This window comes from Aquarana catesbeiana, linkage group LG09, assembly GCF_042186555.1.
Source record: "Aquarana catesbeiana isolate 2022-GZ linkage group LG09, ASM4218655v1, whole genome shotgun sequence".
Lineage (NCBI taxonomy): Eukaryota > Metazoa > Chordata > Amphibia > Anura > Ranidae > Aquarana > Aquarana catesbeiana.
In genome coordinates this window covers 298,946,244-298,959,153 of record NC_133332.1, presented here as the reverse complement: position 1 = coordinate 298,959,153, position 12,910 = coordinate 298,946,244, and the positions used below count along the sequence as shown (strand labels likewise).

Here is a 12,910-nt window from a genome sequence, read left to right as displayed (position 1 = left end):
GCCAAAACATTTTTAAAGAGTAGAGAATGACTAAAATACCTATTTTTTCTGTATAATGTTGGGAAGATTTCTCTTCAATTCCTGTTCTGAAGACTCAACAGGAAATCTCTCCAAAGTGAGGTGAAGTGTTAACTGCTACAAGAACAATTGTCTCTATGAGAGAATTTCTTCCCTATTCCTGGACGAAAAATTGAATAAAAAGACTTCTGATAATGAAAAAAATATTTATTGTTAGAGGTCTCTACTTCAGAGTTCAGACCTTAAAGCCCAACTCCAGGATATTGGGAACACTTTCCCAGAGTGTGCTTCATCTCCTGGGCACTGTCTGGAGAGGATGTTTCTGTAGAGTGTTCTTTCTGTGGGCTTTGCCTAAACTGGGGCATGTGCTGGAGGCCCAAGAGCTTTAGCTGCCCGGCTGGAGTGTATATCCAGAGGAAGCGGAGATACTGTAAAAGGTGGCTGCTTGGAAGTAGCGTCTATAAGGTATCTTCTTTGTTGAGGAGCTGGGTAGAAGCTACTGCTGAACAATGCAAGAAGGATTCATTGCATAGTACATATCAAGGTATCTTTGACTTGATTTCTATTGGAGGTTCTAAGGCAAGATCAATTAGAGAGAGATCCACTACAACTTGAGGAAGGCTCTGACTGCTTTTACAGTCATGGATCTGTCTGGTTGCCCTCACAGGGCCAGCAATTATCTAGAGGATGCTATTAAAGGACCTGCTATTTTCAAAATATTAGGTTTTTTTTTTTGTATTTTTGGGGGGGTATTCCCTACCTGTAAACCATCTGTCCTAGAATTGAGTTCAGCAATAAAGGGAAAAAGACTAACGTGAATGGCACCTAACTTATTTTTCTCTGCACCATACACCAAGAACCAGACCCTTAAATGGAAATGTTAGCCTGCCACACTACTTAAGAGGGTATTCTGCATCACAACACGAGGAGTTCTACAAGAAGATTCCAGCAGGAACCTAAACCCTGATCCCTAATCAAAGAAAAATTCTGATGTTCTAAATTAGTGGTATTTTTTTTGCAATGTTTTATTGCAGTTCTCTCCACAAGGCTTTTATTCATACTCAGCAATGTAGAAGATGCTTTGGACATGCTAGAATGACTCTTAGTCCCTAGTGACATTTGTGCATCACTTTGCTCTATCCCAGGTGCTTAAGTGGGTTGAAGAAGCCATTCAGGCCTCTAAGGTTCATCTGCTGTCAACTGATCATGAGTCTGGAGGTGAAAGGCAATGGAAGATTCCATTCGATCCAAGTCTTAAAGAGGTCACAATATCTCTAAGTGGACCGGAACCTGTTATCCGAGTCACTGATCCCACAGGTAAGTCTTGTTTTACTGCTTTACATAACATAACAATTGTTTTGTGTGTGCAACTACGCCTTTGTTTTAAAAATAAATATTCCAGTGAAATATTGTCTATAATGCATTAAATCAGCAGTATACTGTTTGTTGTACCTTTTTCATATTAAAGATTTTGCCATGGTCTGCCTAACGTATTCTGTTATTAAAATCAATTTAAATCAAGGTGCAGACATCACATCATCAAGTCTAGATTCACATCTATGTGGGCTGCGCTTGATCCGTTTTTCAGGCATGTTTTGCTGTGCGTTTTGCGTTTTTAAACCCTCGTTATCTATGCGCTTTTGCATGCAGTTTTCATGCATTTTGTAGTTTACGTCTTTTTTTCTCTTTAAACACACTTTAAACACAATGTATATAGCTGGTTGCTAAGGAGCGAGCTGGGAAGCCGGTAGCCGCATCCTTAATGACCGATGAGTCATCAGCTGTCAGTGGGGTTCCCCGCTGACAGCTGAATGTAAAAATGTTTTTTTTTAAATGGTGTGGAGATCCCAGATCCTTATCTAAGCATGCAGCCCGGTAGGTAAGGAAAGGGAGGGGACGAGCAAGTGCCCCCCTGCTGAACCATACCAGGCCACATGCCCTCAACATGGATGGGGGTGCTTTGGGGAGGGGGGATCTGCCCCCCCACAGCACCTTGTGACCATGTTGATGGGGACAAGGGCCTCTTCCTGATGACCCTGGATGGTGATTGTGGGGGTCTTCGGGCAGGGTGCTTATTGGAATCTAGAAGCCCCCTTTAACAAAGGGACCCCCAGATCCCGCCCCCCCCCCCCCCCATGTGAATGAGTATGAAGTACATTGTACCCCTACATATTCACCAAAAAAAAAAAGACGTTTTTGACAAGTCCTTTATTAAAAATCGTGTCTTCTCGCTCCAGTGTTTCTTCTCCGTCTTCTCTCTCCGGGGGTTTCTTCTTCCTCCGGTCTTCTTCCTCTTCTCTCTCCGGTGATGTCTTCTTTGTCCGCTGCTGCTGCCCGCTAAAAATAAAAAACAGGGTCTTCCCGCTCCCACTGTCTGCCATTTCTTATATAGCCATGTGGCGTGGCCATCCGGTGATGTCACTCAGAGATCCCACCCCTTGTGACCTCACGTGAATGCTGCTAAAGCAAGTCCTCTAATTGGCTAAGAGGTGAACAGCATGGACAGAAGGAGAGAGGGGGAGAGCAAGTTTTCTCAGGTGCATTGAATGCTGGGACTAGTAGAGGATAGTACAGCATAATGTCTGTGTACTCAGTCCTCCACAGGAGTCTGGATAGTGACTTAATTTTGATGTAAGCAGCCAATCTTTTGGTTGGTTTAAGCAACAGATTTACGTTAGGCAGACCATGGCATAATCGTTTTTGTGAAAAAAGATATATTGTTGATTTAATAAGTATGGTAATTACAATATTGATTTTCAAACCAAAGCTTGATCTTTAAATGTAAATCATATAGCGTGAAACAGAACTGCATGTTTTTCTGTCTTCAGTGGTATAGGAACTAGCTCAGCAAAAGCAACAGCTGCGACTGGGCTCCTCTGACGAGGTCATTTCCAAAGCCACAGCTCTGTTCCACTGTGAACTTAAAAGTGTTAGGACTAGATTACACTTGTGGTTTGATGGTAGGGGTAGTGAAAAAAGGAGGTTGAGCCACATTTTTAGCACCCTCCTGCCAAAAGCTGCAAAGGCAGTTATACAGCAAAAATGGTCACTCCTGTCGCATTTTGGGGGGCAGTATCACCATCAAACGCAACCTATTCAAGCGACTGGGGCTGTACTGCAATGCCAAGTGGTATCACCTCCTTTTGCAATTTGCGAAGGATTGCATTTCATTATATGCATAATGTTATCAAACAGTAAATAAACTTTAAAACAAGTCCTTACTGATCACTGTAACTGCAACTACTGTGGAACATTTTATCCTCAAAGTTCAGAGCAGAAGCATTAAAACCTTTGTCTAGTCAGTTCAGCTCTTTCTGCGTTCCCTCCCAGCAGTGACTCTGCAGCTCAGCTCACCCTGCCCCCCCCCCCCCTTCCTCCCAGCAGTAACTCAGCTCATCCTGCTTCCCCCCTCTCTACAGTGACTAAGTAGTTTAGTCCACTCTGATCCAGAACCCATCAGTGACTCAGCAGCTCAGTTTACCCTTCTTCTTTGCCAGCAGTGACTCAGTAGCTTAGCTCACCATGCTGTCATTCCTACAGTGACTCAGCAATACCTTGACAGCCTTCCAGCCTTCATGTAAACACAAGGTAGATGCGCAGGATGGAGGAGCAGGGTGAGCTGAGCTGCAAACGTAAACAACAACTGTACTACTAGTGTGAAAAGGCTGTCCATAACCATTGATATTCTGTGTATCCCCTACACTTGGTTATGAAGTTGCATAGATCAAGAACAGTTCATTGCTGCCTAAAACATATGTCTGAGGTGAAGATAGGTACAACGCAGTTTTGCCATTTTTCTTTATAATTAGATCTTCAACTTGGCGTATGCAGTAAACTGAAACTCCTGGCACTCTCCTCTACATGAGACATGGCGACTTTAATCATGTATCATTTCCTCTGCAGTTTCTGTATTTTAATCAGCTGGGTTAGTCTAATATGTTTTGTCTGTGTGCCATTTTATCTCTGTCAACTAGGAAACTGTACAGTATGGTTCTTTGATTGAAGTAAAAATCCCTGTAGTCCCTATATTCCTGTCTTGATTGTATTGTTATAATCTTCTCCCTGAACTTGGTTACTATTAGTCAGAGAAAGGCTCTGACCCTCCCTATTTCTGTCCTGGCAGGAAAAGAGCTGTCTGTGGGCCAGGGCCTGGAGGAGCTGCTCAGTATCCCCAATTCGGCTCTCGTTTTAGGACTCAAGCCAACTGTGCCTGGAATATGGGTCATCAAGGTAATGTTGTCTAATGGGAGCTGAATCCTGCTGCAGAAAAGTGTGTAGATAAGATATGTTTTTTTCAAAGTTGTTAAACACACAATAGAGCCCTGAGATTCCTTAAGGAGGAAGATTTCAACATAAGTGACCAACTTAAAGCCTTCTATGAAACTTAATGTGATAATGGATTCTGTTTTATCAGCTTCTTAGCAGTGGCATAGGGTCTAATGAGGACACAAGTGTCTAGACAAGGTTATTAATGTGCAGTCATGATCGGGTGGTTACAGCTGATAAGAAAACATTTCCCTCTCGTTGGCTTCCAACTGGAGCAGGGATTTCCAGGTCATCACTCAACTACATTCAGAATGCCAGGATAAGCAGCTGTTCACTAGTAGCAGCCCAATGCCTTAACAAGGGCTCTTAAAGGGTCATGTTTTACAGTACTGTTTTCTGAGTGTTTGGCAGATACTGCAGAGCTGTATAAACATCAGTGGAATAGAAAGCAAGAGTAAAATTCTTCTCAATAAGAAAAAGACAGCTTTAAATACTCCCTTTAGTGTCAGAAATTAGAACATTGTTGATGGAGTTCTGATTTAACAATTAATGTTATCAAAACCTTAAAGGATCCATCTTGTAGAAGGACCCTAGTGCAAAGTAGTAATGCTAATCCCTACATCTATAAATAATGTTTGTCAATTAGAGCTTAAAGAAATCTAGATGGTGTGGTAGAACTGGGCTTGGCTATGGTGTAAAAAGTTATGACCCAGGATTCTCATCCAGACGGGTTGAGGGGCTCCAGGGGGTTTGCTTAATCCAGAGGAACCTGCTTATAAGTTTCCTCATCAGTTGGTAAAACCCAGTTTGGGATCTGGAGCCCGGAGATTTCTTAGAGATTCGGGAAGGATGAAATCTCCAATCCTGGTTCTGTGTTTTCTGAATAACCAGCACACTGATTGTGCAGGTGTGCTCTGGGTTTTTTTGTAGAGTCAGGACTAGGGTTCTGGGCTTCGCCCCAGCAGACAGGAGGTCTCTGTCCAAGAGTATAGATGAGCGCCAGAGCAGCAAGGGGCTGTCAAGTGTTTGCATCAAGCTTTTGAGAGCAGTACTGAATGGTACTGTGTCACGGTTTGTGGGGCCAGACTAAAGGCGACGAAGCTTAATGTTGTTTGTTCTTTGGATAGAAGATAAATGTTAAAAACTCCTCTGAGGGAAACTACTCTTTCTTTATGAACTTTCTTTTAATAAAAATTGGCAACAAAAGCCCTTAAAAAGAAGAATTCAGTCGTTTGTAAGAAGAATTCAGCGAGTGGCTATGTTCTTAACACGCTACCACTTGAAGTTAGTTCCCACAATGTATATACCGATACTTTTATGTTTTATGTCCTGTATTTATTGTTTGTATTGTTCTGTACAGCCTATGTTTAGGGATGAGAGAGTGATTGACTATGTCATGAAATTACTGATTTTGCCATCCCTATCTGTTTAGGCAAAATATGCTTTACAGAGTAGAACTTTTCTATAATCAGGGGCCTTTATTGGACACCAGAAAAGGTCCTGGATAGTTGAAATGAGCTTCTGTAACCCTCAAGAGCCACTTAAAGTCTATTGCGTTTCTAAAGCCACAAAATACCACCTTAAAAGATATCTACACCCTGGAACAAAAATGTAATAAATTGTGGTCCAGTCCTTAGATATGATGTCTGCATTGGTTTTCAATTTTTAGGCTAAGAGCATTATACAAACATACAAAAACTGAGTTTAAAAACTTGATTCAACTCAACCACCAGAGGAAAGAACAACATAAATATGGCAACTCACTGGGTTATATTAAACTGTCACTTTATTGATTTTTAAAACTAATTAGAATGTACAAATTTTTGTATTAAAATGGTACTACACACCTCGAACCACACATACATCTCTCTCTCATAACAAATAACATTACCCCTGTATAAAGCTATATAGCTAATAATTTCTAATATATATTTATGTATGTATGGGGTGGGGTGGGGGTGTGGTGGTGGTGGTGATCCTAGTAGTAGATGGATTTGATTTAGGATAAGTTCTTATGTATGTAAATCATAGTTCATAGCACCCATCCAAAGAAAGTCATATCTGTCAAGCAAAGCAGTTAAAAATCAGAGATGTATCCAAGATTTGTGGTGAGATGATGAGCAAATCCTCAGTTTTAATAAGAATCAAGGTATGATGTGGTCCAGAGGAGGGTCAATGATCACTGATTATATTGTTGTATCAACTTCGTAGACATACAGCATATAGCAACAGCAGTGAAGAATCAGTAAATAGATATATGTGAACATGGATATCACCTCCCTTGCACACTGATCATGATCCAGGTTATACAGAGTAAATACAGTCCATCACCAACTTGCAATGTAATCTACAATGACTTCAATGTCCATGTGTATCACAGAGACCAGATTGCCATGGAATGTTCTATATGGTGCATGCATGCATATTATACTTATCAGTCCAGATGTCCAGTATATGAAGATATCAGACCAGGATTGCCATTTCAGGAAGATTCCTGCTTGGATATGTGAAATCCCAAAACTGAAGGATGAGGAACACCAATACCCCAGGAGACAGGGTGCATGTGGAAAGTAAGGTTAAGCCTGACCGGTTTCACCAGACCCAAGCTGGCTGTTTCAGGGGCAAAATGGAGGCTGACTCTGTCACCATGTGCTTAAAAATGGCCGGTAAACATCACACTGTCACGTACGCAGTGACGTCACGCACGGAAATATGCCACGTCGCAATGGCACATATGCTAACACGCATGCGCACACGCATATGCACATGACGTCAGGCCAGAATTAAAAAATTGTCACTATATTTAAAAAAAATTCAGTAATGCTAATATTTCAGAAAAGGTACAAAACTGAGGCTATCGTTGAGTCCAGGTGGTTTGGTAGCCTCCAATTCCCATATCCACTTGTTTTTATGTTGAAGAACCACCTGGTCAAAATTGCCCCTCTAGTGTCTTGGGGGACTGCCTCTAGAACCCAACACGTCAGACAACAGGGTCCCTGTTATGTTTTAAATGCACGTCTAGCTAGCGGGGCACATAAATGATGTGTAGATATTTTATTTTTATTTTATTTTTATTTCAGGTACTTATATATTTCATAGACACGATCCTGAAATCGTTTACGTATAGGTCTAATATTTTTTATGATATAAAATGAATGGAAAGAACATTTTAACCAATTCTGGTCTGGCATGTTACACCCCCGTCCTGTCCAGGCCATTATTAAGGTTTCAGTAATGTGATAGTTTGACCTACAATTACTCTGTTTTAAGTTCCCCCTAAACAATCTGACAACATAGGTGTGTCCTAGTAGACAATAATGGGACTGCCAGCACAGGGATGCATGTAACACCCATGCATCCACGTTCCATGGCCCTGCATGGGGCACACATGCAATTGCCCAATGTGAATGAGGCCTTAACCTGCATCTCCTGCTTGTTCTAATGAAAATGTATACCATGCTTGTAGGTGAGAGTTTGCCTTTGTCTAGATAGAGGGACTGTGGGGAGATCTTGGACATGTACTACAATTTACTGGTATGTCTTTATATGATGCTTCCTTTTATAAATGTATGAAGCTTGAAAAGCTAGTTGTCTGGAGCTCTGCCTATTATTTTTTTACCTTGTAAGGCCTGTACAAGAAATAAAGGTGTCCCAGCAAGGTTAAAATTGAATGTTGATGGCTGTTGCTGTGTTAGGGGTTCTTTACATTATGGGGAGCATTAAGATTTACTCATGTTTTTGGTGGTAAGAGCTTGGTCCCAAACACCTAAGCTGGTCTTAAACCAGTAGAATGTTTTGTGAAAATCTCAATTTTCTGAACATTTGGTTGATTTTGTAATGGTTACTGGGGTCAAATTGATGTCTGTTTTCAACCACAGTGACAAAGAAATTTAAAGGAGCAGGATGGAATTTTTTTCTTGAACAAACAAAATTAAAACCTTTGAATGTGGTTTTCGTTGAGAAAGAATCGTACAGAAAGAGTACATATTGTATGGAAACCAGTTTAAATATGTCTGGGATTACATTTAAATAACAGGTCCGGACAAAATTTTAACCGCAAACAGCGCTTACACCAAAAAAACAATATATGTATATATGAATGAGCAAAATCCAATATAAGTCTTTTTTCAAAAAATAATTGTGACATATATTTCTTTAACACCACATGTTCCAAAACAAAATTTATGCTCCAATCCACCGTGACCACAGATAACACTCTGCACTCACCAGATAGGATTGCCTTCTTGTTCTCACAGGAAAGTCAAATAGCACTTGTTGGTAAAGCCAGGTACCATCAGGCTATCCACTGGAAACCAAGGGCGCCACACACCTCTCCACAGGGGCTTGACACCACAAAGCCACTGGATAGGAACTGGATATTTGAGGCGCAAATGAATAGTGTTATACTATGGGCAGCCTCCCCTTCTTTTTATGTATCCCTGCATAATCACTTGGTTCACCTGAGATGACCATACTGTATACTAGCGGGGAGGAAGCGACAGTGGAGATATCGGCTACAATACTCCTGAAGGGGTGCATGGTTCCCTAAGTTCCTATCCAGTAGCTTGGTGGTGTAAAGTCCCTGTGGAGACGTGTGTGGCACCCTTGGTTCCCAGTGGATGGCCTGATGGTACATGGGTTTACCAACAAGTGCTATTTGACTTTCTTGTGAGAACAAGAAGTCAATCCTATCTGGTGAGTGCGGAGTGTTATCTGTGGTCACGGTGGATTGGACGACAAGTTTTGTTTTGGAGTACGTGGTGGCAAAGAATTACACATCACCATTATTTATTGAAAAAAGATATTACTTGGACTTTATTCATTCATATATACAGTACATATATTGGTTTTTAGTGTAAGTGCTGTTTTATTTATTATTTTATAATTATATCATCATGAATCAATTCTACCGTTATTCATGTTTTTTTATGTTTAATTATTCCTTTTTATATTATGTACTGCCTATCATGACAATCATGTATTATATTTTTGTGATTATTGTTCTATGTACCCATCATGTCCTCTTTATGTTTAAATAATAAATATGTGATTATTTGCATTGAATATGGTTATATCGTGCAACATATTGTACACAAGAATTATTTATCTAATTTATGCATTATAGGGACTATCCGATGGGGATCGGTTACAATTAATTTTCGTTATGAATATACTTCATTTACATACCTACCCTTTCCAACAGAGACACACCTCATTTAAAGTCCCATATCCATTTCTCCCATCTTTTTATATATCTTCTAGGGATGGAGGTATGTCTCTGATGTGTTTGGGTGGATGTGGGTCACTTTCTGTTTTTTATCTTATTTAATATTGTCTATGGCACATAGTTATGTTTGTGGCAGCAGCTGCACAATATGCAACTATATAACAATATATATACATTATATATACAATTATATAACTTTAATATTTTTTGTAGTGATAAGGACACTGGTGTATCTTTATTATTATTTCTGTACAAAATTTGAATAATTTTTGAACAAAAGTAGTGGACTCAATGATGGCAAGATCTAAGCAGTTATCAAAAGGGGTCAGTGATCCTTCATTTTAAATTTGAATTGAAGTGAAGTCATCCACAACAGGATGTACTGCAGCTCCTCCACAGGGGGCAACCCTGACTGAATATCCATGTCCAAAAGGCCTGTCATTCTGTGCCCCCAGTTCTTTTTCTGAGGAAAGGTCTCTTTGAAGTCTGGATTAGGTTCAGTTTGTGATTTTGTTTATTGTTTCTTGGTTTTCGTTCCATTGCTCTTTGTCGGGTCTCTCAAATGTTGTAGGCAAGCAGCTCATTACCCTAATGAGGCCAAACCTCCAACAGATGAGCTCATTTGATTTTATTGCCTCACACAGACCTGACCAATCTCCTGTAGTCAAAAGGACCTCCAAACCTAATTGAAAGAGTAATAGTATGTGAAGGGGCCACTACCAGCAATCATAATTGTGCTTGTAAAATGTATCTAAATTCCAAACTTTTTTAAAGGGTTTTGGATAAAATAGGGAATGGTTAGAACCCTTGTTAGGCTTTATTGCAGACTGGGGAGATTCATCTACTCTGTTTGTCCTGGTGACCATTTGGACATAAAGTAATTAGAAATGTAAAATACCACAGTTGTCAGCAGAAAAGAAGGGTGTGGTCAGATTCTGGCCACATCTGTCCAAGGCAAGATTTCCCCTTAGTAGGGAAAGATTTTCACGAACTTTCTGTTGTATCTCTAGGGACAGGAAATATAGGTAAATCTCTCCAAGGGCCACACAGATAAAAGTCGCACAGAGGTCCCAACCCTTTCTTACTTGATACAAAACAAACAAAAAATGTAGGCATTGGATTACAGTTTACTTTATACATTTACTTTGTGTGCTTTGAAAGACTGAACTGGAAAAAAAAATTGCTTTCAATTTTCAACTTGTTCAATCACTCCCTCATCGATTGAAATAATGACATGTGAATGTTTTGCAGACCAATCCAATTACTGAAATTATCAAAGGATGGGGCTATGTGGTCTTCACATGTTTTGGACCAATCATTTAATTTAAAAAAAAGTTTTTTAGTCTCCTTCCTTCTCTTTCCTTCCTATCTAACCCTCCTTACCTGAACACTATCTTGGCTCCACTTTCACTAATGCCGCGTACACACGACCGGACTTTCCGGCAGAAAAGGTCAGACGGATTCATTCCATCGGACATTCCGATCGTGTGCGGGCTTCATCTGACTTTTTCTTTCGAAAATTCTGATGGACCTTGAGCCTCACCTTACTACGTCTAAACTTTATCCAGCATTTTTTTGTTATCCAGGAATCAAATTCAACTAGGCGTTCTCCCTGATATCTGCTTGTTTATCCAGCATAATTTCTGGTTTTCTGGTATGGTTATGTAACCAACAGTTGATTCTTTTGTTTTGTTACTCCACTTTCCATAATGTCACAATACTATGGGGCTACATACATGTGTCCTTCTACGTGTCGTGACTCCTTAAGTACAGGTTCAATGCTGGACTTCGTAACTCATTGTATTTTGACTTATTTGATAAATAAAGGAATTGTTTTTTCTATGTCAATGAATAGGATTAAAAAAAATAACATCTCTGAAACAATTTTTTATTTAGGTTAAAACAAAAGCAATTGAGCAGAAAACAGATTCTGTGTGTGTTGTATATTTAGTGGGTTTTTATTTAATATGGGTTAGACTTTGTAATATCAGCGCAAGAAAATTGTAAGAAAAGTCAATGGAAATCGATTGATGCTCTGTTGATTTCCTATTTGAACGCCAACTATCTGGACAAATCAGAACAGCACATTGACCCATCTGTGGTTTGTTTTAGAGATATTGATCCAAGAACACCAGGCAAACCTCTTTTAAATAATTCATTTTAGATTGTACTTAGTAGCTGTTTTTGTTTATTTGTTTTCTTGTTTTGTCTCCTTATCATTTTCAATAGTAGTCACTATGAAGCCCAACTACAGTCAAAACTGCAGTAGTTTCAGATAGAGTGAAAAAAAGCTAAAACATCTGTGAATGTTTTATTGCTCTCTTTGTCCTTTTTGGGAAAATTATCCTCAACTCCTATTAATTTTATGGGTGATATAAACAGTAGTGAGATCAAATTTCCTCACTTCCTGTTTATGTGGCATATAGACTGAACAGGAAATGAGACTCTTTGTTTTTTGTTTGTTTTGATGGGTATACAGAATTAAAATTAACATGGTAGTGGCTCCCATGGCCACCAGGGCTTTTTTGCTACTAGTTTTTGTAATAATAATCATAACATGGATGTTTATTTAGAAACTGGAGTTTCTAGAATATCTGTGGTTTTCAAATTAACCAGTGAGATACTAGCTATATTATTTCTAGTACAGGTTAGAAAATACAACTTTCAGGCTCTGTTCACACCTAGGCTTTGCTGTTTTACAGGCATTTTTAATGCGTTTTTTACAGAAGCTCCTGTATTTTTTTTAGCGATAAGCATTTTGCTTCAGGCGACAGAACGCTCAGATGTGAACAGGCACCATTGAACTGAATGGGTTTTGTCTTGTTGGGCGTTTTTAGAGCTGAGGCTTAGAGCAGAAAAACACCCAAATACACCTAGGTGTGAACAAAGCCTTAAGAATCTCTGTTGGACCTTGACTAAGGTAATGCTTATGTTCTCTTTTTTTCAGATTGGCAGCATTGGCCGTCATACTGTCAGAGTCACTGGGGTTAGCACATTGGATTTCCGGGCCGCTTTTTCCACAGTGGCCATAACTGATCCTGGACGTGTCATTGAGCGGCCCATTCAAGGTAATGCCAGTTCAAATAAGAACTAGATCTCTTGTTCTTTTTCATAGAGACATATAGAGGATACATTTTAAAACATTTTTGTAATTGTTTAATTTTTTTTTTTTTTGGACTGCATTGGGACATTTGTTTTGTGGATTTTTTGCACAAAAATTTTTGTTTGTCCATTTGTGTGTTTGTGTCAACAGGATCCTTCACACGTGGTCAACCAGCTCCATTCTAGCAATAGGGACACTCTGCAGTACCACTGGGGACAGTCAGAAGGTTTGCTTGATACTGTCTGGGGAAAAAAAGCGAAAGAGAGCCGCCAGTTCCAAGCATGGAAGCGGCGGCG

The 12,910-nt window shown here is 39.8% G+C and overlaps 1 protein-coding gene across 1 annotated transcript in view; it reads left to right on the top strand.

Moving 5' to 3' along the window:
- HMCN2 (hemicentin 2) overlaps window positions 1-12,910 on the top strand; it is a 318,398-nt gene that overhangs the window by 60,015 nt on the left and 245,473 nt on the right. Inside the window, exons 5-7 of the mRNA XM_073600486.1 lie at window positions 1,164-1,335; window positions 4,142-4,248; window positions 12,459-12,579. Of these exons, the coding sequence (XP_073456587.1) occupies window positions 1,164-1,335; window positions 4,142-4,248; window positions 12,459-12,579 (400 nt within the window). The remainder of the gene's footprint in view (window positions 1-1,163; window positions 1,336-4,141; window positions 4,249-12,458; window positions 12,580-12,910) is intronic.